Source organism: Haliaeetus leucocephalus, unplaced genomic scaffold (assembly GCF_000737465.1).
Source record: "Haliaeetus leucocephalus isolate CR32 unplaced genomic scaffold, Haliaeetus_leucocephalus-4.0 Scaffold0, whole genome shotgun sequence".
NCBI lineage: Eukaryota > Metazoa > Chordata > Aves > Accipitriformes > Accipitridae > Haliaeetus > Haliaeetus leucocephalus.
In genome coordinates, this window is record NW_010972436.1 from 3,870,076 (window position 1) to 3,894,683 (window position 24,608).

The 24,608-nt window shown below is 41.5% G+C and overlaps 1 protein-coding gene across 1 annotated transcript in view; it reads left to right on the forward strand.

Moving 5' to 3' along the window:
* The window catches only part of CALCR (calcitonin receptor), a 119,776-nt gene that overhangs the window by 89,668 nt on the left and 5,500 nt on the right, over positions 1 to 24,608 (forward strand). Inside the window, exons 7-11 of the mRNA XM_010562536.1 lie at positions 7,813 to 7,966; positions 13,067 to 13,127; positions 13,230 to 13,296; positions 15,871 to 16,089; positions 23,839 to 23,880. Of these exons, the coding sequence (XP_010560838.1) occupies positions 7,813 to 7,966; positions 13,067 to 13,127; positions 13,230 to 13,296; positions 15,871 to 16,089; positions 23,839 to 23,880 (543 nt within the window). The remainder of the gene's footprint in view (positions 1 to 7,812; positions 7,967 to 13,066; positions 13,128 to 13,229; positions 13,297 to 15,870; positions 16,090 to 23,838; positions 23,881 to 24,608) is intronic.

The window sequence follows — 24,608 nt, forward strand, 5'->3', positions numbered from 1 at the left end:
AGAGTGAAGATGGCCTAAAAATGTGGGGTGGGACATGGGTGACCATAAATTTCTATCAATTGCACTGTCTCCTGTGCACCTGAGAGACTGAAAGGTAAAAACACAGACATGGAAAAATGTCAAGTAGTGCCGCCTTCTTAAATGTCAGATCAACAATTGCAAATGCTAACAGTTGCCTTTTTGGTGGATTCTGTGCTACGCTGTATGGACATGGCACCCTCTAATGAACTCCTGCTCCCGTGCTTCTTACACAAGGCCTCCCAAATAAATAGAGCATTTGAACAGCTTAGGTTTTGATATTTCTCTGGGAATATAAAGCAATTATGTTTAGAAACCTGGCTGTTGTAGAAGAAACTACTAATTCAAGGTAATTCAAATCAAACTTGAAGTTCTTCCCCAAGTTTTCCTTACCACGTGCCCTTAAAAGGGTCTACCTAAAACCTAAGAAATTTGAGTCTGAATTGGCCAGAAAGTACATTTTTCAAAATCCCTCAAAAGATGGACATTTCCAAAAGGAATTCCTCTCTGAAGGACAGTACTGTAATGTTTCCAAAATATGATATTCTCCCTGATACCATGCTGCCACTGCTATTTTCCTCACTGGGATCTGTCTGATTAAATGGCAGTGCTGCCAGTGCAGGCAGCTGTGTCTGAGTCAGAGAGACCATCCACCTCGCTCTAATGCTGGTGGCTGAAACAGGTCAGGTGAATTAAATGCAGTGTGCACATTCCTTTCCAAGGACTACTTCAGTCTACACATCTGTACCGTGAAGTCAGACATCCAGGTTAGGCAAGATGAATGCCATCCATGCTATTTCACTGCCCTTCAGTGACTGCTGTGCAGACCAGTATTATTGTCCATTTTCAGTCATGAGCTCCTCTTGAAGGTATTTAAGACCAAACAGAAGTAGCCTGAAACAAAAGACAAATAAATGAAAGGGCATGAAAGTATCTTTACAGATGACAGCCAAGCACATGGGGTAAGACCGTGGGAGAAGAAACAGTAATGGCTTTCAGCAGGAGGAAAAAGGCAAGAGGCTTGGGGTAGTTATGTCCATGACCTTTAATTTGAGAGAATGAGCTATCAACCAATAATAAGTCAGTTATTTGGATGATTAAGCTCCTTTCCTCACCATTTCACATCTGAATAGCTTATGGTTACGTATACCCAACTGACTGTTTTTTTTTATTTCCTGGTGTCCCCTTGGCCCAAGGTCCTTTAAAGGGTTGGGGGCTACCCCTGGCAGCAGGTCACCCCAGCAAAGACAGTGGAGCAGAGTCTGAGTGCATCTAGAGAGCTAAAACACCCACAGACATTAAAGGTCAGGTATGTCTTACATTTGAACACCTGTTTCGCAAATACATACAGCTGAGCTAGTAGCCCCACGCTCTTTTTATAGCTAAAGATAGACAAATGCACATTTGGGGCACTATCCATCTGACTTATTTTAGATATATCCTTTAGGATGTGATAATTTTTGCTGTGATCTCCATCACCTCTATTGATTCATTATCCTTTGACTACAGGAGAGACAGCTTAGGTGTCTATATTTAGTCTCACAAATCCCGGTCATACCATTAGAAAATCCCTGGGGTATTTAACTGAATCATGGAGTGGTCATATCCATGTCATCAAAGCTATATGTGTACCTAGTCCCTAGGAAATGCTTTTGAGGGTCTACTTCTTATACCTCAAGTGTAAGCATAAGTACAGTAGGCTGTTAGATATACTCCATGTAGGCTTAAACTAGCCTGGCTCAAGGGATGACAACATGCCCAGAGCTCAGGTATGGCTGCAGAATCAGCCAAGGCACTGCATGAATATATGTTTGAGTAACGTCTGCCTTGTCCCATCCTCCTGTGCCCAGTGACTCTTGCTCAGGTATGATGGTGGAGGAGAGGTGCCTGGAATAACTGAAGCTCTTACCCCTTTTCATTGGGGATTACCTCCCACCACTGGGAGAAGATGGCAGCAGATCTTGTGACCACTCTGATTCTCTTCCCAGTCCAAATGAAGAGCAGGTCGAGTAGTTCCTGTAGTATTTTTTTAGGCTACCCCGACTGCCCCTGTTTTTTCTTCCTCGGGGCCCCTCTCTGACAGCCTCTGTGCCCTCCTCTGTCAGTCAGGCTCATACTTACGATGCCTTCCTGAAAAGCTGCCTCCCTCCAGCAACCCCAGCTCAGACACCAAGCTAATAAAACCCACTGGGCATGACAAGGCTGCGTTTTGCTCTGCCTCGCACCTTGCCTGACGCTTTACCACGCTGCACCCCGTGGGCGAGGAGCCGGTGCTGGATGTGCCACGGGAAGCCCGCGGGAGCTCAGCCCGGCATGGCACCCTGCGGAGTTCAAAGTTGCGGCCCAGGGAGAGCAATAGCTGCAGCAGCTGGGACTCAGGGATGTGCAGATGTAGCCATATTAACTCCTGTCCGGGATACCTAATTCTGGGCTGGCTGCTCAGCTATAGCACAGGCATGGACACAGATGCTGTTAAAAATATCCCCCGTTGCTTAATTTCATATTTTGCTTTCTTGTAACACAAAACCTAGGATCCCTCTGAGCAACTGTGTACATTTTGTTCTGTAAATGGTTTAAAAGTATATTAAAACATTAATCTTAGCCCAAGCTCCTGTGTGCCAGGTTTCTGACTGGAACACAATTTAATGGATGACTCATAGTAGATATATTGTATAATGGTACAACGTTCTGATAGCCAGTGATTTATAGCTACAACACTTAGCACTCGCTTGTTTTGGAAAGCCCTTTTATTGCTTATTTGTGTAACATATTGATACTTTGAATTTAAGAATATTTTCATAGAATAGTGTTCTAATAGCCAGAAAAAAACCCAAACAAACAAACATGTAAGGCAGATCAGTAATCAAACTTCAAGCTACTCCTTCAAAATGCTAAGTTAAGAATGTCTGAAAATATATAGTATTGCCTTCAAACTGAATTTGAATAAATCATGTCTGGCCTCCGTGGCAAGCAGTACAAACTCTCCTTGAGGAGGGTCCTTCACTGCCATGCACTGGGGAGGTTCACAGACATGAAGAGAAACCAGACTAATAAAGTAAAAAATGTTTATTTCCCTTTAAACAAAGAAGTGCACAGCTGTAGTGATGGCCCATATAGCTGGCTTGGTTTAATATAGATAACCTTGGTTGGCCTATTCTTAACAATTAATTTGAAATGTCAGTTGGGGGCATTTCAATGGATAGTGAGCATTTGAAAAGAGAGGTTTCATTATGCATACCGAGGGGCTATCCCACCCTTGCTTTCCATAGGGCAGGCTCTCTGGAGCTGGCAAGGACTGGTGTGAAACACGGACCTCCTAACTTGCCAGCCTGTGTCCCTTCTCCCAGGAAAGCATTGCCAGAATGAGGACACACAGGAATCTGTACAACTTTCCCAGGCCAAAACTGAGTCAGTCCTTTTACTCTGACTGAATTACTAGGAAGACCTGCTCAAAAACAATTAGCAGTTTATGTCACATTACATTTTGTTATTATTGTTGAAGATAGTATTCTGGGGTTTATGTAGTCTGAGTGTTTTGGTTTGATTTGCCCTAATGGGTAGTGACGGTAATTAATGCTGCAGCTTTCTGTCTGTAAGCTATTAACCAATAACCAAGGAGAGCCTTAACAGAGAAATAACAAGTACACATGATGAGAGGCTGCTGGATTAGCCAAGGAGATTGACATGCCCATTACATTACTGTGCAATTGCAGGGTCCTGCGTAGGCAGATGGACCTTTGGGATTCCTTTTACAGGACTGGAACATTAACAGTATTTATAATACACCAGTATATCCTGCAAAACATCATAGACACCAGTTGTAGCTCCTTCTTGTAAAAGGATAATAAATTATTTTATTTCTTCTCTGTGAAATGGTTCCAGAATCCTTTTGAAGTTCTTTCATTACATATCGCAGCTGAAGTGTTCACAAGAGTTACATGACTCTTAGCAGGATTTGCAAGAGAGGAGAATATGACCGATTGTGTTCCTATTGACCCCTTTTGCCCCTGAGCAGTTAGCCAGAATTTAAGGCCATTGCAGGTTACTTTCACGAGGAAGGAAAATTAATAATAAAGGAGATTTTTTCCTGGGTGCTCTCCTGCAGACCTGTAAAGAACTTTCCTCAGCTTTTGTGTTCATCAGTGCAGCAAGAACAAGTAGCAGGAGGAAGCCTCCTTGCTCGCAGATCGAGTTTCTTGCCAGGCTGCATTCTGCCAAAAAAGGGTTCGTTCTTGGCCGTCCTCCCACAGCCGCAAAGGAGCTGCTTTCTTAGGTGCTTACCTGGCTTTCCTGGTAATTGTATCACACTTTTACTTGCTACATAGCCACAAACCTGTGCAGTGCAATGCCGTCTGTCTCCAGGCTGTCGAAAAGAGCAGCATTTGTTTATTCCTTTGTTTAGGAGACAGGCATACCAGCCTGAGCAACAGTTGCTGGGCTCCACTAGAACAGACCAGCTATTTCCTCTCAGCCTGCCCTGCTCATGAATTAAACCCCACTAGCTTCAGTCACCTGCACACCCATAGACTAAAAGCTCATGACATTTTACTCTCCTTCATAGAGTGAAGGTGCTGTGATAAACTTTTTGAGTCCTGGATTTGAGTGTGCTGCATATTGTACAAGACACAACAAGGATAGAGCCTCTGCCTCAAAGAACTTGCAACAAAACATATTTGACTTCAGCAGAAGACAAAACCCCTAGGCATGTTTTTTATCTCAAAGTTAACAACTAGTTATCGAGCATGGAAGTGGTGGAAGATTTGTTTCTGTATCGTCTTGCAGTTTTATTTTACCTGTTTCTGTGAGAATAAACACCTCATAAAACTTCCTAGTTCTGCAATTTTCCCAGCTAAGACTAATGTGCACAGAGATGTTGGTTACATTTGTCATGCTTTATTTGTATTGTGCATGAATCCAGTTCTCATCAGCAACAGGTTCTTTTTTACCTGCTCTGACCTAAGAAAAACACTCTCTTTTTATTGTAGCAAAATAGTTCCGCTGCATCAGGTAGCCACAGATGAAGCGTGCTGCATTTGTTAGCTCACCCAAAGCAAAGCCTGATTTTTGCTGTAGTTTGATTAATATGAATTTAATGTAATTCATCTCAATGCACTGTTGTGCTTAAACTCTTTATGCTAACATTTTCAGATTCATTCTCAAATTAATGTGATATGGATCTAAGTACTAATCATACCCATCCTTCATGCTTTGCCAATGGTATTCTTACTTCTTTAAATTACCGCATAGGAAGTGATTAAATTCCTCAATGGAGTCATGAGCTGTCTGCATGGCCATTACCCTAAAAGAGAGGTATATGATTTCATTTTTAAAGCCACAGATGATAGTTCACATGGAGGGTACAGGAAAGAAAGATATGTTGAGGAAATGAAGTTTAGGTATGTAGTTCTCAGGCGGTGTGCTTTCTATGTGTGCATTGGTTTGAGCTACAGATAAAAGTTCCAGCAGAGACTGACTTAGTTCAAATGGAAAGTATGTTTAGTCAGTCTCTGCTACGAGGTTTGGTGAACAGTGCAAACAGCTGCAAAGAGAAGCAAGGATGCTCTGTAGTCATCTCCCTTTCAGTTCAGTGATATGAAATGGTGGAAGCATTAAGTTAAAATGCCAGGTTTGACAACATACTGTGGATTTTGTTGCAGAACTCACCGGCCGTGCTCTGCTCCCCTCCAGCTGCCGGGCTGCCGCATGAGACCATTCCCAGAGCCCCAGTGCCGGGATGGAAAGCTGGGGCAACTTTGGCACTGGCGGGAGCAGAACCAGCTTGTGTCCAGCCTGCAGGCACCCCAAGTCGCTCCCACTGGAGCCGTCGGGGAAATGATACCTGGAGCTCTCGGGTCAAGCCCCTGACCTGCAGCTCCTCTGAGGAGATCCCCACAGGGCAGTGTGCGGCTGGCCCAGCCCAAACCTGGGACACAGTGGATTTTGTCAAACCTGTCTGGAAAACTGCTGTAATGGCTCAGAAAGTTTGCTGACTTTTCAGAGGCCAGGATAGCTGGCTGATGTCAGGGATGGTGCCACCTGAATGGATATGCAGCCTTTGGGAAGCGCCTATCAGTCAAGGCAGCTCTTGCGGGGATGGATGATCAATAAGGGGAGAAGGGAGAAAGGCCAGCCACCAGCTGGGAGGCTGCATTGAGCATGGGCAAGGGAACAAGCCAAGAAACATATTGACCCAGACCTGTGAAAAACAGTCCAAGGATGATTTAAGAACCTTAATGAACACATTTGCCAACAGAAAAAGGAGAAAATACTTCTTCCTTCTTCTTCTTCTTTTTTTTTTTTTTTTAACCTTTTCAAGCCACTATACAACCCTTTTTGGGCATACTTTGTAAGAGCTGTTCAGATGGGTGTGGAAAAAAGATGTGACTGTCTGCTCTGCCCTGTGTGGTAAGCAGAAAAAATGAATCACCAAAAATAAAAATCAGTCCTTCAAGTTAATCCTGTCAGAATCCTATATCCTAACCTATCAATAATCCTATATTTTCATGATCATCAAGCTTCACTGCAAATATTGAAACAGAACTAAATGCACATGTTCGGGCAATTGCTTTGGGAATGTTTTTCAGCAACAGAAGGTGGTGCACTGAGTGGCTAACAAGCTTTTCTGGTCCAGAGGGGCAGTCCAGATGGATGCAGAACATGCAGTCCTCTATCTGCTGAACTGCCAAAGTGTCTCTTTAAAGAGACAAGTAAATCCTAAAGACATCTCTTACAGCCCAGGTAAGGGCTTGTTTTCCAGCTTGGAAAACATCTGCAGAAGCTAAGGGGAAGGAGTATTCTCCTGTGGCCACAGATGACAACTGTCACTTTGCCATCACTGCTGTGACTTCAAATTTCCAAGTAGCATGTGGAGCTCTCCCAAGAACAGTGGGTCTCTGCTGGCACAGCAATGTCCTCCCACTCCTCCTGGCCCTCCTGGGTGCTGGTGGCATGGAAGCCCATGTGGAGGACCAAATTGCCCTCTCCGAGGAGGCAGGTGGACATGCGATCCTCTCAGAAGGGAAGCAACGTTGTCCTGCACCAGCTGGCTCTCTGGTAGTGGACATGACACGCTTCCCTCCACCATCTGCCCACCGCTTCCCAGCATCTTGAAGCCACAGTCTCTTGTCAAGGTCTTTGTCTGCAACCTCATCTGAACTGTAGGCAGGTGCCACTTCCCACCTTCACCCCCTCTGTTTAGCTCCATGTGTCACTTTCTTATTTGGTCAAAATAAACTAAAGCTGTCTTCTCGCAAAGAGGCAAAGCCAGTATACCTGGTACTCTACCAAAAAAATCTCCACTGCCAACAGCACTTGCCCTTCCTGAAGGAGTGAGTTCAGAACTGGGTGCAGTTTAAAGAGTAAGTGACTCTGGCTCAGATGGGATTGCTGAACAAATCTTAGAAAAGTTTGATCAAAAGTAAAAAAAATGACCCAAACTGGAGCTCTAAGTTACTGTCTTCTTCATGGCCTTTCTTGTACATCTAGAACATGTTGCTTGTTACAGTTCTTAAAAACATCAGATTACTGACTTTTTAAGGGGATTTTTTGTTATATGGTACTTTTTGGAGTGCTGTTATCATACATGTTTTCTATTTTGTGGGGGCTGTTTGTTCCATTCATCTAATTTATAAAAGTTTAAAATCCCTGTCACTGATAGGTGCTGAACAAACCCAGCAAGAGCTGGGGATTTTTGTTCCACTTTGCTTTCTTATAGCCTATCAGTAACATTTGTCTTCACCTGCTTAAATGTAAAATGCTGGTCAAGTGTGTGACATTATCCCATTTGTCTAACAGGTAAGCTGCAAAGTGCTGCAATTCTTTCATCAGTACATGTTGGGCTGCAACTACTTCTGGATGCTCTGCGAAGGCATTTATCTTCACACGTTGATTGTGGTGGCAGTGTTTGCTGAAGAGCAGCGTTTGCACTGGTATTACCTCTTGGGCTGGGGTATGTATGTTATAATTTGTAGCAAAATGATCAATTCTTTCAGATGTTTGAATTCTTCTACCATTTATACACCTGAATTTTTTTATTTATACCTCTAGATCATAGCTTAAGATTGAGTTCTTGGGTCCTAAATTTGAGTGCATTTATTTAGATGGGCCTAGAGACTTACAAAAATCAACAAGAATCAGTATCCATTATTTGCTGCATCTTGGGATTTGCTGAAAGAAATGCTTAAGTTTTGTCAAGCAAGAAAGGAATAGATTTCTATCCAAACGCATCTCTTTTCTGAACAAAAGTTGTCTATTTTTGTCACTTTATATGCAAAAATATTAATCTGTGACAGTACTTGTAAAAGTATATTATTTCTGGAATGAAGAAGAAGAAAAATCAGTGTCTATGTATCCCAAAGTGAAAAAACACAGTATGTAGAAAGAGGAACCAGAATGTCTCTGGAAGTGAATCCAGTATCAGATATATTTTTGCAGATGTTGTTTTAAAGGAGAAGACTCAGTTTTACCTACCTACACAGGAGTAGATAATGGCTCTGGTGTCAGGGCTGAATTTGTCCAATAACAATGATCTCCAAAGCATTTCAGAGAAACCTACAGGTGTCAATAAGCAAATCTTAATGATATTCTATGACAGAATTTACAAGCCTATGCACTATGGATGCAAACTGTAAGTAGTCACATGCATATTGCCCAAGGAACCATGACTAGGTCTGGTCCTTCATCTCCAAATATGCAGATCTCTTCTTTTTTCACTAAGGGAGCCCTTCCTTTTAATTAGTAGCAACAGCAGATATTCATCCTTTGGACTGTCTGGTCCAAGAAAAGGCCATATAAATACAACCATTATATTACAGTGGAGTGCAGTCTCTTTCACATTTAAATCACTATTGTAAATCCAGTCCACATCAGTGTTGACAAAAAATCATTATCAAGAGCTTTTTCCCAGTTTGGGAAACATGAATCTCTGGCCTCATTCCAGTTTCTGGCAAACCAGTCCCCATATCTTGAAACCTCAGTGCAGCTAAGCAGCAAATGATGGACCTTTTCCCATCATCCCATTGCATTTAGGGATGCTCACTTGTATTCAGCTCTTGCAATCCCAGTCTGAAGCTGCTAGAATTTACTCTATATCTTCCATCCTCTTTGGAGGTGCTCTACTTGTTCAACTTTATTTCATTTACAGCAGGAAAATAAAAAATAGCCCTACTGCTTAAACGAAGAAAAATTAGGAATTAATTAGATCAGAGAAAAATGTCCCAGTTCTGAGTCTTCTGAAGAAGTTTAAAACTCTGACTTCTACCAGTAGTTAGGCATCCAGTATCAGGTCCTACATAGGCAGTAACAGCAAAGTGGAAAGTTGTTATTCCCCTGTTTGGATTTCCATCTCAGAGCATGGTAACTTACTTTCCTCTTATGGTATAAGACTTAGTGCTCTCTGGATACCTACATTAGATACCTAGAAAATCAGCACGATTTTCTATTTTATAGGGATTGTAGTGCCAGCTAACAGTTTCCAGGAACATAAGAACTCATCTTTTTTTTTTTTTAAGAAAATGCCATCATGCAGTCTTTTTTCTTATGAGAATGGCATCTTTTCTGAGAGGGACCTGTCGTGCTCTTAGAATTAACAGTATGTGAAACATCATCAGCTCTTAAATGAAGACAAACTTCCTGAAGAACCCTAAATTGAGTCAGGGTTTCTGGACTTTGTCAATCCAAATAGCTGAGCCCTCTTGGAGCAAGCCACTGTGCTATCACAAAGTTTTCATAGTTCAGAATATTTGAATATACAAAGTCTGATAGGGCTCTGCTTTTGAAACGGCAGCCCTATGTGAAGAGTCATTTTAAACATTTCCTTTCAGATAGAGCTTTTTCCATTTTCATGTCTTGCAGCATAAGCCTTCCCAAAATAGTGTCATTCCATATCCAGTTATGCAAGAGGAAAATGGTCATAAGCATATTTTTTTCAGGTGACGTTCAATTTAGGCCATGCACTTTAATGCAACTGGGACAGCTAGCCTGCAGTGAAAGCTTATGAGCTAGCTGTAATACTGCTGAGAATGACACTAGCATCATGGTACATAATTCAGTGAAGTTATCTGATAAGATACTCATTAGTATCTGTAGCACTGCCCAAAAAATAAACAGGGTGGTGGCTGTGGTAATAGGATGATGATATCTTGGGAAGGAAAAGGTTAATAAAAATGTACACAACTCATGACTATGAAGTCTGCAGCCTTTTAAATGAAACTAGATGAATACTTCCACAAAAAAAGTAATCATTAGCACCTTCTAACTAAGGTAAAAATCATTAATAACAAAATGATCTAATTAGGACTACCTGGCCACCCCTTAAGTTTGCATAAATCAGTGTAATTCCATTGATTCCAGAAGCAGTAGTCACACAGTCTAACTTTAAACATCCAGCTGTGTTAATCAATGGAGAGAGATACATTTCTGCAAAGGGCAATGCAGAGCAACGAAGCAGATTGTGCTCTGAATTACAATTCTAAAGGTAGAGGTAAATGTACAACACAAGATGAAGTTACTCATTATTCATTGTTATAACTAATCCCTGTGCAAGAAGATCTAGATTGTTTTATTTGGAAAAATCACTAATGACATTTGTAAAACAGCTTTATAAGAAAAATAAAAATCTGAGCAAATATCTGAGCACTTCTACAATAGGTTTGAGATGATTGAATGGAATCTGACATGGACAGATATATTTCAAGGCTAATACCTTCAGGTGATAGCTTCTCTGGGAACAGCTGCTGGGGATGTCATTTCTCATTTGTTATTGTTTCACTGGGTCAGGAAATCACCCTTATGCAGGGCAAGAAAACAGTATCAAATGTGTGCACCCAGCTACAGTCCACTATGGCTGCTTCAGGCAGCTTCATCCACATAAAAGTGAAAAGGGAATCATTTATTTGGACAGTGCTGAAACAGAGTGCTTTCCAAATTCTACTGGAAATGAAATTAAGCGTAATTGCCAGTTTGTGCCATAAAGGACCTGGAATGACCTAAGGGGATATGTCATACCTTTTCCTGGGATGGCTGGGGTAAGACCTTTTCTACGCTACTCACTGCTCACCACATGTCGATGGGACACCTGGAGTGATACATGTTGTGCCACCAAGACCCAACAGACCTTGGTGCTCCACTTCTCATTAACTCTCTGCCTTTTGGCCCTTTACAAGAGAAGAGTAACATCTAGCCCTAGAAGAGCCCATCCAGCCTGCAGCTGGAAATCTGAGCAGTAGACAGTCATGAGCTTCTTGCCCTGTAACTGACTAATGAAAACTTTCCGTTGCATTCTTAAGATTTGCTTGTGAGTTTGTTGAGCCAAATATTCTAGGTTAATGCATTTAGCAGAAGAAAAAAGGTCCCTTGGCATCATGTGGCATGCTCTACTCATGATACTCCAAGCCAGAGCTTTCAGATGAAGAATTTTTTGCTATTACAGAAAGGCCTCTTAAAGATTGCACTTCAATCTGTCTGTCAACAAAACTGGCTCAGACTTGCTCCATTTCCAAATGAAAAAAACTTTCTCAAGCTGTCAATCTCATAAGCCCACCCTAAGGTTGGAAGCTCCTTTCTTTCTGTTCTGAGCTTTTTGTTGTTCTACCATTCATCATCACCCAAAAAAGGCATTCTGCAGCCAGAAGCCAAGTAATCATTTTCTAATAATACATAAAGGAGAAGGCAATCTAGTTTGTTCTCCCATAGCTGCATTGTCCTCCCAGGGTAAACTGCAGTAAGAACTTTATTTGGCAGTAGAATAAGTAGCTGTTGCTTAAAGATACTTGGAGACATCAAAGTGTCCTATTTACATACTTTTTTGACCTTATTCTCACTCCAGCATTGGCTGGCCTGTGCTCTGAGGTAAGACTTCCCCAGAATTTGGCTAATTCTCTGTCTCTTCTAAAAGCGTTTATGAAATCACTAACACCTGAAGAAACAAGGAGCCACGTTCTTCCTTCTGTGACTAATCATGGTATCAGCAGGACATTTTCACACATTTTTATTTATAATTATAGAACATCCAAAGCTCAGAAGAAACGTCCATGGTTTATAGGGAACAGGCAGCAGTAACACCAAAGGTGTCCACAGAGCTCTCTCTGCACAGGACAGACAAGGCAGTAGATCATCTCCCCACTGGCCAGCTGTCTGTATGTGCAAGGTTGTACAAACTGGGGTCAGTATTATAGTGCAGACTCCCTGATTCCAGGTTTCTAGCCTATTGGAGAGGGACACAACATACAAGCAAGCTGAAGGAAGATGACAGGAGTGGACCAGATTGTCACTCTTAGTGTCCGGCTGGAAATAAGAATTTGAGGCTTCCAGTTTGTTAAGCATGGCATGTTCTCAGGCCTTTGGCCCAGTGCAAATTTGCTCCCATCACCTCCCTGTCAGAGCAGTGGCCTCCCCTGAGGCTTCACAGATAAGTCAGGAGATGTGGATTTATGGTATCCACAGCTTCACTCCCTGCTGAGATAAAGCTGCATGGGCTTGGCTGCACAGAGGCTGGGAACCTGCAGAAGATACCACAAATTCCCATCCCCAAAAACCCCTCCTAGCTCCAAACATTTTCTCTTGCCATAGGCTCCAAAAGAGCAACTCCTTGCTCTGTTGCTTATTGCTCCATAATCTGGCATGCGAGTTAGTGTGCCTCTCTCTTGCTCAACAGTGATTTACATGGTTTTAACAAGTGTCCCTGGTTTCCCGAGGTAATACTCTGCTGAGAACCGAATGCTCCCTGCACCGTTCCCACACTGCCTGCTCACACCCTTGCCTGCACAAGATGCAGCAGCGCAGGGGAGCCTGGCAGCAGCTTTGTGACGCTGCAGGAAGGCATGGCCCATGGGCTTTGCTTCTCCTTTTGGCCTGCCTTGAATGTTATTCCCTTTTGCATTTCACCATTGAGGTAATGCTAGGGCCCTGAGTGCGATGGGATTGCCGTTCTTTCCGGAAAGCTGTGATTTCACATGCATGTGTTTTGTGGACAAGACTTACTAGTGTGTGTGACATATGAAATTCAAGCTAAAAAAATACCAAGACTGATCTATAACTTTAACCATTTCAGGGTTCCCTTTAGTGCCAGCATCTATTCATGCTGTTGCAAGAGCCAGATACTTCAATGACAAGTGAGTAGCATGTCTGTTTTTGAAGGAACTTAGCATTATTTAACTGTGTAACACATTTTATTTCAGTTAATAATAAATTTTAATGGTGTATTTCCCCTCCAGCTGCTGGATGAGTGTTGACACGCACTTGCTCTATATTGTTCACGGACCTGTAATGGCAGCTTTATTGGTAAGAATATTATTTGCTATCAACAGTTTAATAATTATTTTAGAAATGCTGCTAACCTGTACAGAACAGAAGTTTCTGTACTTTAAGTGTTTTGGTCAAAACTCAGAAGTAGCTAGAGACTTTCTCTACTCAGTGTTACAAGGACAGGTTCTCAATGTTTTTCAAAAACAAGTCCTCTAAAGGGACCTCCCATTGAAGAATCAGATTGAGGCAAACAGAATCACTAACTGCTTTTGAAAATCAGGGCGGTCACTCTCTCCCAGTGTAACTTATTTGTGACAAATGTATTGCATTTATGTGACATCAATGAGGCATTTAGCTATGCTTTAGCTGGGGTGAGCTGAGTGCAGACTGGTCGCTCAGCATGAGTCTTACTTGTCATTGAACTGGTGTGGTCCAAAGGTAGGGAGCTAAACTAGTCCAGGGAAGGGACGGGACTGGGCTGTCTGAGTAGGACAAGATTCAAAGTGCAGCTTGGCAATGTGTATACATATAGCGTCTTGTATGCTAGTGGTGCTGTTTGGCACAGTAACCCTGACCTTCCTGAAAGGTGCAGTAAGGGTTTTATTCAACCCAAGCCCCAAGCTCACCTCAGTGTGTCACGCAAGATGGACTTTCAGCTTTTGAGCTGTCTCTTGCTTGCAAACTTCTGCAAAGACGTACCTGCAGTAATTACCTCAGAGATCAAACAGTAGGGCAGTGAATACCGGGAACACCTTTGAATAAAGAAACAACTTTCCATCTAATAGGTGAAAAACCTGAAAATCTTTCTACACTTTCTTGAGAAGCAGTCTTGCACATCAGCAATGTGAAGAAGCCCATTCCTCCCTGCCATATAGATAGTCTGCTGTTCCCATAAAATCACATCTATTGTGGGTTTACTGGTTCAATCTTAATTGCTTCTGCTGTTGTAATGCCAGCTAGCTTCTAGAAGAGGCCATTCAGCCTTTATTTTTATCACCATGCTCCAGATCTGTACATCTTAGCCACAAAGAAAAAAGGAGGGACTGGTTTTTATGTAAAAAGAGCAATCTTTAACTGTTTTCGAAGTAAGGTATTATAATTTCTGGTTTGTGCTTATGCCATTTCTAGTCTTATTTTTCTTGTGACGATATCAATGTCTACAGAACGTCCTGCATGATTTGATGCAAAAATCCCATAGTGACAGACTGGCTCAGAAGAGCTGGGATTTTTACCTTTCTAAAGTCTTTTTTCTGCTTTTCACAGTTACTTCCAGAAATTCTAAAAGTGAAGGTTAAGCAGAGTGAGTGAAGTCAGAGTAGGATGGAGAATAAGGTTTAGATTTAATGCTGAATGGGACCTCAGAAGTCATTTATTATTCCTTTTTTCCAGTAGAGCACAAATGTAAAACAGTTGAAAGGTCTCTCACTAGTTAAGAAGTGATGAAATGCTTTACCAAAGCCTATTGACTCATGTTTTATTGTTCTGAAAGATTCAACTGAAATTTCTTATGTATCTATGGAATTCAGGGTATTAAAATATCTATGTAAGTTTTGCAACTTACATACTTCTTTTAAAAAATCATCTGAAAAAAAGCCTATTGATGTTCCGAAATGTAGGTGCCTCATATTACTGTAACAGAGTGGAAAAGAGTGATCTGGGCACACTGGAGAGGGAGAAGGTCTGTGATACCTAGGGTGTCCGCAGGGTACCCGCTGGGCTCATTATCAGCCTGGGTTTGCCCTTCCTGCTCCTCCGCGGGCTCTCAGCACAGCCCGCAAGGGGCTCTCTGTGAAGCCAGGGTCAAGAGCAGGTTTCCGTATGCTGAGCACCCACAGCTGGAATCAGGGTTCTAGAAATGACTGAGGAGATGAGATGCTGAGCTACTTGGCATCGCCGACCATAAGGGTCAGGGGCAAAACTTTCTGAAGCCTCTGGCATTTCTGCCCTGAGCCAGCAAGTGTTAACTTTTACCTGTGGGTAGTGTACCACGGGGTCCACGCAGTCTGGTGGAGGCAAGGGGCAGCCTAGGTTCTTCTCAAGAGCAGCCTTGCCCCCCTGCTCATACACAAGCCTGAAGTAGTGGCCCATGTAAGATGGAGCACATTCCTCAGAGAAATTGTGTGCCCCCGTAGGTCCCACATGCCCAGGGACACACTGGGGTTTGTCTCACCTGGCTGCAGACATCTTCAGTGCGGACTGACGCAAGATACCTAGGTGACTTTCAGCCTCAGAATAGAGACATGGTTACTCCTTGGGGACAATTTGTCCATCCCGTTTAAACTTTAGACATAAAAATGAGATTAATTGTTCCCTGGAAATCCTGAATTTGCCCATATCACTGTCAAAACAGCCAGTGTTTCCTAGAACTGTTCCCTGCCTGCCTGAAACATCCATTAAGGCTTCCTAAGGGAAGCGTGTAAAGCAGCTTCACATCTCTTTTCTGAAGACATTCAAGGTACTTTCTAAGGCCTAACTCCCAAGCAGCTGCCCATTATGAGCTATGATGAAGCTAGAAAACTACAGTTTACTGCCATTTATGTGCTCTGTATTTTTATTTTGAATGTCAGTTTAATTTGAGTGCTTTCACCTATAATGGCTTTGCTTTTGCAGGTCAATTTTTTCTTTTTGCTTAACATTGTCCGAGTTTTGGTGACAAAACTAAGAGATACCCATCGTGCTGAGTCCAACATGTATATGAAAGCTGTCAGAGCCACTTTAATCCTGGTGCCCTTACTAGGAATTCAGTTTGTTATTATTCCCTGGAGACCAGAAAACCGACTTGCTGGAGAAATATATGATTACATCATGCATATATTAATGCATTACCAGGTATGTTATATAGTAGCAACTTCAGCTTAGGTGAGGTGCTTGCTGTTAAGTTAATTTAGCCAAAGATGCTGTTGCCGGTTGTCTTGCCCTGAAACTAAGCAGGACTGTGGTTTTGCAGTTCTTTTCTAACCGCTTTCACATTATTGGATTATCTGCCTTTGCATGAGTTGCACAGCTACATAAATAACAACCACGCGATAGGGAAGACTATGAAAAATGCAGCAAAAATGATCAGATGGCACTATTTCTAAACTAAGGAGAGAAAACTGAGATCACAGAGGGCTTTTATGTTCCAACACGATTTCTGTTGAAGTGCTCAAATTGACTGAAACTGGTGCTGTGAGGTTAATATTAAAATTAGCTGTGTATGCAAACTGTTGTACAGAGGGAATGCCAACACACAGAATAAACGACTGAGACAATGAAGCTTCATTTAGGAGTTAATATTCCATTATTAGGCAGTTTAAATTAAAATATAAGACTGACATTTTTATTTCATAAATGCTTTGGAAATACAGCATCATTCAGTAAGTCTGGTTTGTTTTCTTTTAAAAACAAAACAAAACAAATCTAACTGACTTTAAATGCTTGGTGATCTGGTTTACTGACTACAATATATCCAGTCCTATATTGACTAAGAAAGGCAGATTTCTAATGTGTTTGTGAATAGTGGTCAACATGAGTGAATACAGTGACCCGCTTCTTGTTTCCTTTCCTTCAGAAGCTAAATGCAGAAATTATTTTAATGTTGTAGTAAGAAAACAGTTTAAAAAAAAATCAGTGGTGCTTTTTCCTTAAATGAAATTATAAATAATGCTACCAAAATCTATGCATCCTGTCATCTTAGATTATATTTTCTGCTTATCACCCTTATCCCTTCAAAACTGTGGGTGTGCATGCTATTGCATGCATAGAATAACTGAAGTTATAAGTCTATTTTTGCAGTGTATGCCATCTTATATTACAGTTCTGCTTAAAAGAAATGTGAGTCTGCTTATTCTATTGTTACTTGTATTGTCACTTCTTTGGTCTCAAGGGCTATAAAGGAATATCTCCAAATAAGTTTTCTGGTGACAAGTTGCTTACAGTTTTACCAAGTTAGGATAAGATAGAGTGTTATAATTATCATTTTACTCTTAAAACATCTTTCAAATCCTGTGAGGTTGTCGGAGAATTACAAAAAGAATGTTAGTAATCTTAATTAACAATCCTAATTATGATTATTATGCAATAGAAAGTCACCAAACCAATGTTAAAATGGAACCAGAAACAAAACCAAAGTATCGTGAAACTGTTGTACCAATGGATGGGAGTAGGTGAGGGACAGATCCAAGGCGGTAAAGTTTCATCTCCAATGGGTTCCTTCTGCCCTTGTCTCAGTCATCGGGAATAGGTGTCTCTCCGTGGCTTGTTGACCCCGATCCCCCCCTGCCAATACATTTTGTTCCATTTCAGCAGTGGGGACAGTGCTGAGGACACCGGTGTGGGCACATGGTGGGGGCTGCCCCTGCCCCACTGCCGCTGTGCCCGGAGAGGCCACTGGGCATGCTGAGGGGTGGCAGCCCACCCAGGGCTATCCCCGAGCCAGGGCAGCAATGCAGACCTCACAGGAGAGCTCTTGACACCTCTGCAATGTAACCTCAATGTGCTTCCCACCAGCATGTAAAATTTGGCTTTTTGGGAGGGCTGTGCAGTTGTCTTGGCTAACTGCAGCTGACTGTGATGCTCCCTTTTCTACTTAGAGTGGATTTTTAATTGTATTCTAAAATAAACTTTCTTAATCCTTTCCTAAACATTTCTTGTATGCATATTTAAGATAGCCAGCTATATAACCACTCCTCTGTTGCTCATTTTCTTCTAAGACTGATTATGTAATTAGCAGATATTGTATTAGCATGTGTAATGGCTATATTTCCCTGCTAGCTATTGCGCTCTCATAAACCACAGCGCAGCCTGCCTCCCCATAAACTAGCAGCAGCCTATTACTTTTTGCATCCCGTGGCATGTCAATCATATACAAGCAGGCATTGTGGGTGCAATTATGATTTTTTTCTGGTGGAAAATACAATACATTCTCCATTTCTGCACTGGTTAAGTGATTAATTTTTTATGGCTTTTCTAGAACAAAAGAGAGACAGATTTTCAACAGCACACTGCTTTAAGTGAGCACGATGGTTTCATGTATTAGTTACATTGTCCATGTACACAGAAATGGTACAAACAAGCACTGCAGTCTATTGTAAAAATCAGAGGATTGAAAATGATGAATGAGAAAGGGTTTGTTCCCACAAGAAACTGTGTCATGGTATTTTTTTCAGAGAATGGTTTTCCCAGCTGATAAACAACATGTCGAAAGGTTACATGCTAGGTTTCCTCTACTGAAGTTACTTTTGAATAACAGAAGCCAGTCTGGTTTCAAATTGTCCTGGTTTTTTTGCAATACTATCATCAATGCTCACCATTTTAAGCAGAAGTGGTTTTTTTTCAAATATGACTATATGAGCAATTCCCAAACACTGTATATCTACCTACCCTGTATCAACTGGCTTTTGTGCTGCAAATATGAATGCATGTACTTTGCCAGCCAGCATCCCATGGATACTGTAAAACTAGAGATTAATATCACCCCTCACCATCACCAATATCAGCCCTTCAGTCTCCAGACTGTGCTGAAATGAAGACTGCACCAGGCAAAAGAACGATATTTCAACCCTTAAGTGGAATAACTTATGCACAGAGTGGGATGCTGTAGGTGCATTGCTGAACACGCAGTTAGCTTATTAAACAGAGCTCCTAAAGTAGGCACCAGAAAGCAGACGTTTGCACTCCAGAAGAGCCAGTGAGTTGCAGATTTTCCCTAGAGGACCTCACTTCCAAAAGCCTGTTAGATGATGTTGAGAGTACATGAAAGATGCAGACTTCCTCAGAGTGTAAAGCATTACAGTACAGGATGCGCTGGCTCCTTGCACACTTCAGGCATGAAAACACACCTCTCCCTTAAAAGCCTGAAAACTCCCACCGTGCTGCCCAGCAAAGATGAACTGGTACACCTGGGCAAGGAGGGAGCCTACTGCCAAGGAGTGGAGCAGCGACAGCCCTGTGTCCTGCAAGTACCTGCATTCAGGTCTCCGTGCCAAGGGAGGGCAGGAGAGATGTGGCTTGTGCCTCACACCCTGGTGGGGCCATCTGCACCTCTGCTGGCCCTGGGGCTGCTGCTGCTGCTCCCCCCACCCTGGGAACCTCTGAGCATCTTTTGAGGGGTCCCAGGCTGCAAAGAGATCGGGGTGCTGAGCTCCTGTCAGAGGGTCTGCTACCAGAGACCATTATCCCAGCTTCTGATCTCTGACGTTCGTCCAGCAGAGGCCTCACAAGAAAAAAGGAAGAGTAGAAAAATGCAATAACCCCATGATACATCGGTTAGTCCCACACATAGACCCCTCCACCAGATGCTCTCAAACAAGCTCAGTGATTAACGCACTCCTGCTTGCGAGCTCCTTCCACCAGCTGTGCCTTCTCACCAAATTCTCTCTCCAGTGCATTGTAGCTGGGTTTGTAGAGGCTATCACGGCGCCTAACATGGCACTCTTGCTATGCCAGAGAAGACTTAGCCATGGAGGTCTGCTCGGTGCAGTGGAGAAATAACCCCCCAATCAACAGCAATACATAAGCACTTAAAGTTACTCTTCTTCGCAATACCTTGCTGACTGTGGCCCTAAATGTGCAAGTCTGCCTCTAATGAGAAATTAAAACACTATTCAGCATAAGAGACTTGGGGTTTATTGGCAAATAAAAAGTTTTTTTCTATTAATGATGCCAAACCAGACAGAAACATTTTCTCCTTCTGTGCAAAGTTAAGGTCATAGGACTGCTTTTGACAACATAAATGGGTTTTTTTATTTCCTATTCTTTTTTTATTTGCATTATTAGTAATTTCAAGAATTTCTAATATTCTGAGCCAATAAAAGTTGGGGAAAATGGTTTTTTGAAAGCTGGATATTATAAAGAGCTATTTTTGTATGAAAAATTCATGTACAAAATGACAGTAATGAATCTCCAGCAGGGAGTGGGAGAAGCAAAGTGTGAGCTTTGGCTGATGGGATGTCTCCATCATTTTGCAGCAGGGAGGCTGCCATCTTCAGCCCTCTCATGACAGTCTCCCCACCTCAGTAGCAGCAGAAACTGCACAGACACATTCTTTGCTTTGCTTTTTTTTTTTTAACTTAACATAAATGAACGCTTGATAACGCAGTCATTTACCTCAGAGGTACCGTATTAATGTGCTGTGAATGAAGATGATGAGGAACACGATATTGTTTTTCTCAAAGCTTTTTATCTTTGCTGAAATGAGAGAGATGGGAATCAGAAGTATCTGTATGAAGAAACTTGGCCATGCTTTTTTTTTTTTTTTTTTTGCTGTCCATTCAGATCCAGAGTGAGAATTGAATGGACATGGACCAAAGCTCACACAGAGAATCACAAACTGATTTTTTTTTATATTATGGCCATCTGTACAATTACATGTGCCATCATCGTCTACCATCAATAATGAATATATCATCCCACTAAAGCCTAAATGGCAACACACTGTGTGTAATTAGGGCAGAAACTAAGGCCGTGGACATGCTCAGGAATAACAGGAATAAGCATATCTTTATATACTTTCTTGGTTTTATGGAGACATAAGCTAGAAGAAAAGCAACCGAGGTATCAGAAACCCATGTAAATTTGCAGTATCTGCATAGATATTTTTTGTTTGTTTCTTTTTAACCTAAGCAAATTACTGGAACTTCTCTTCAAGACACTCAAGTCTTCTAGGAGAGTGAGATACAAATTAAATACCTGTCAAGCAAAGAATGTCCTTGGACCACTATAGGCACTTAAACACAGGGAAAAATTCACTATGGTGTCAGTAAGTTACATGAAGGTCTGAGAGCTGCTGAATCTGCCCAATCCCTAAGGCATGATTTGGCTGAAAGCCACATTAATCTGGTCTTCACATGGTTCGAGAAATAAAGAATTTCAGAAGAATCCATTTATCTCTGCCTTCAATACAACAGCCAACGTTACCCTGCTGGCAGCAGATGACATATCACAGGTCAGTTTAACAACTCCACAGAGTGGCGGAGAGATAAAATTGACCTAGAGATCTCATCCTCAACAAGAACTGCACCCTGAGCGAAGACCAGCAGCAGTTAGAGAGAATATGGATGATGCATGTCAAAGAGATATGAGAAATAACCTGTGGGCCTTACATGAAATAATTAACCTACATCCAGTCTGTCACATGTTTTAATAAATCCACTGTAGATTTATCATCATCCCAAGCCCTCCTGGCTCTCAAGAGACAAAGCTAGTGTCTGCTGCAGATATCTGTTTAGCTTTACAGCTGGAGATAACAATAGTCCTCTGAACTATGGGCAAAATTTTATGTATAAAATGGAAGAAAGAGAAAAAGAAAGAAATAGGAAGAGAAATAGAAACAGAAACAGAAACAGAAACAGAAATAGAAATAAATAGAAATAGAAACACAGATGGCAAAGCTCAGAGGGCTGTTGCTGGTGGAAGAAGAGCAATGAGACATATATGGGACAAACTAGAGAAAATAATTTCTTCAGCCAGAAGATGTACAACATGCATGGTCTCAAAATAACAAGGAACCAGATCTGCTCTCAGCTCACTCCAGACCAGAAGAGCAACTGAAAGAGCTATAAGGCATCACCACAGCTTCCTCTTTAGCTTTTCTGTCAGAAGTTGTCTGGAGAAAACACTAGTTAAGGGAACCACACTCTCCAAAAGAAGAAAAGTAGAGCAATTGCAGGATATAACAGAGGACTTAAAATACCATACAGGAACAGAAATGGAAAATGGCTTCACTTCAATAGTTCAGGTTCAATTTTTGCCTGCAGTGAACTGCAGTTCCCAAATTTGCCCTAAACAGGGGAAAGAGACTTAGAAAAATTTCTCTGCTTCTTTCTCTCCTCCTGCTGTCTTTTGTGTCTGCCATGCCTCATGTGGACTGTGCATTGAGTGTCCCCACTTCCAGAGGAGATCAAGATCCATCTCATTTGCCATCGTGGCTGACTGCTGTTAATAAAAACACACTTTAGCAAAATAGCAAGACCCCTGCTGCAACCATGTGCAATGCAGTTCAACAGCAGATGTTTTGCAAGACTGTGCAAATTAATGTAGTGCACACAACGCAGGAGAAAATCAATATAGGCCACCGGGAAGTGACACATTTGCTCCCCTTGCATAAATTTTTGATTTAGGAATCAGTGGTCTGTCAAAGTCCTGCTTTAGAGACATAAGGTTTTGGTTGACTTTGTGGTGTTTCTCAGACCAGAACATATGGACAAACTACTGTGCATTGCATATTGTACACTGGGATTTGAGTTTTTTGAGAATACTCACTGTTTATCCAAAACATGAAAAGAAACTTTCTTTTTCTCACTATGTCTACCTCCTTGCACATGCTTTTCTGTGTTCATATTTGAAGTCGTGTCAAATTACAAATTCTGCATTAGAGAAAATTTCCTGGAGTAAAACAATTGCCAAAATTCAGGTGGTCAGCCCCTCTTCAAACCAGCCTGTGTATTTCTAATGTATAAGCATTTTGTTAACACAGTTATTGCTTATCCTACATTTCTGGTCCAAAATAGACACTTGAGAGTCCAAGACATTTTACAAAGCATTAGCTACAATTTAACTGGTAATCTGTTAAATGAGGGTTTATAAAAAAAATACAGCTGTAAAGCTCTTTAAAGCAGCCCTTGGGAGCACAAGCTATTGTATTGCAGTTTTCCCCTCAATTTCACAAGCTGCCATACGTTTAGTTTATAACAACTGCTTTAAATAATTTAAAATGAAGGCATGTGGCTCCCAGTGATGCTATGTAATGTTATTTTAATAAGAGTGATTGTGGTTAGGACATGGACCAGTGTAACTACGTGATTCTGAATAGCAGGGTCTGTGTATGAGAATTTTCTCTCTTATTAATTTCACACTTTCTCACCTCATGTTCCTGCCTTCACCCTCTTTAATCTTGTAGCAGTAGTGAAATATTATCTGAACAACTGTGGCAATAATTAAACTAATTTTATGCCATTTAGGACCAAGCTATGATCTGCAATCTCTCTTGTTTTTTCTTCTGTCCCCTTACCTTCTAATTCACCTCTTATGAGGTTTTTTTTCCTTTTTTTGACCACTTATACCTCTTTTTACATAATCTCCATCCATCGTGATGCCCCACATACGAGTTCACTTATCCTGACATACAGTTCAATTTAAAGCCTTCCTGGGGCAGCTGGATTCTCCTTGGCTGACACTTTTAACTGGGTAACTGCACTCTGACAAATAAGTGGCAGCATGTAGGACACAATTGCTCTGCCATCTCTTCGGCAAAGTCAGTGGTAGTGTGGTACTCCACTGTAAGCAAAATATCTATCTAACTTACTTACATAGCATTCAATGTTCCTTCTCTGGGCCTCTTGTACAAAAATAACTTCATAGCCAAAATAGATAATCTATAAATGCTAGTAATATAGAAGAAGATGGCAAAACATGTTGAAAAGACAAAAATCAGTGTAATAACATAACTGTGAAAGAGGAGGAGGTTAGGTGAAATGTCTGTGATGCAGAGGAAGTGAACTAATGTTTTTATCTTGTATCTGTCGAGTCCAAATTTCCAAACAATGCCAAAAAAAATTATATATTCTGATCTCTAAACTCTTTTCTTTTCTTTTCTCTTAGGGGTTACTTGTGGCAACTATATTCTGCTTCTTCAATGGTGAGGTAAGCATGTGAAATACAGCAAATGAACAGAATTTGAAAAATAGTCACTGTGTTGTTCATTAATGCAGAAATAAACCATGTTGCGCTACAGACTTTGAAACCAAACAAAGTCACTTTTTACTTTCTATATACAAGCAGCAGTGTGCATTTTTGAAAGCTCTGTGCAAAGCGTGACTTGAATATCTCTGAGCAGATTCATCAGGAGTGTTACCATTACAAAGCAGATGGCACCAAATGAGGTACAGGCATGCAACTCTCCCCTTACCATCTGCAATTTTGAGACAGAGGTCTAAGTAAAGGAGAAAAATGCTCTACTTCCCTTCCTGCCCCAGAATAGTGGGGAGGACCACAATGCTCCATAAGAAGCAGGCTGGTTTTGAAACATTCTCTCCCCATAGGAATGACTGTATAGCCATGTACAGGCAGTGCTCCAGTGTGTCCTCACTTGCCTCCAAACAATGTGTTACCCCAGAATCCTGGTCTCGAACATTGCCTTCTTCCTTCTTCATTCTCCTGAACATCACCTTCCATTTTTTTTCAGATTAGATTTTGCAGAACAAATTTGCTTAACGTTTTATAGCTTTAGTGTCAAAGGTTGATTATTCTGTAATTCTCCACCTCTAATGAGCACATACAGATTTGTGCCTAGATTAAAAGTTGTAGCAATGCTAAAAATGAGGAAAGGCAGCAAGAAAATGGACTGAAAACATAAAGTATCTTAAAGGCTG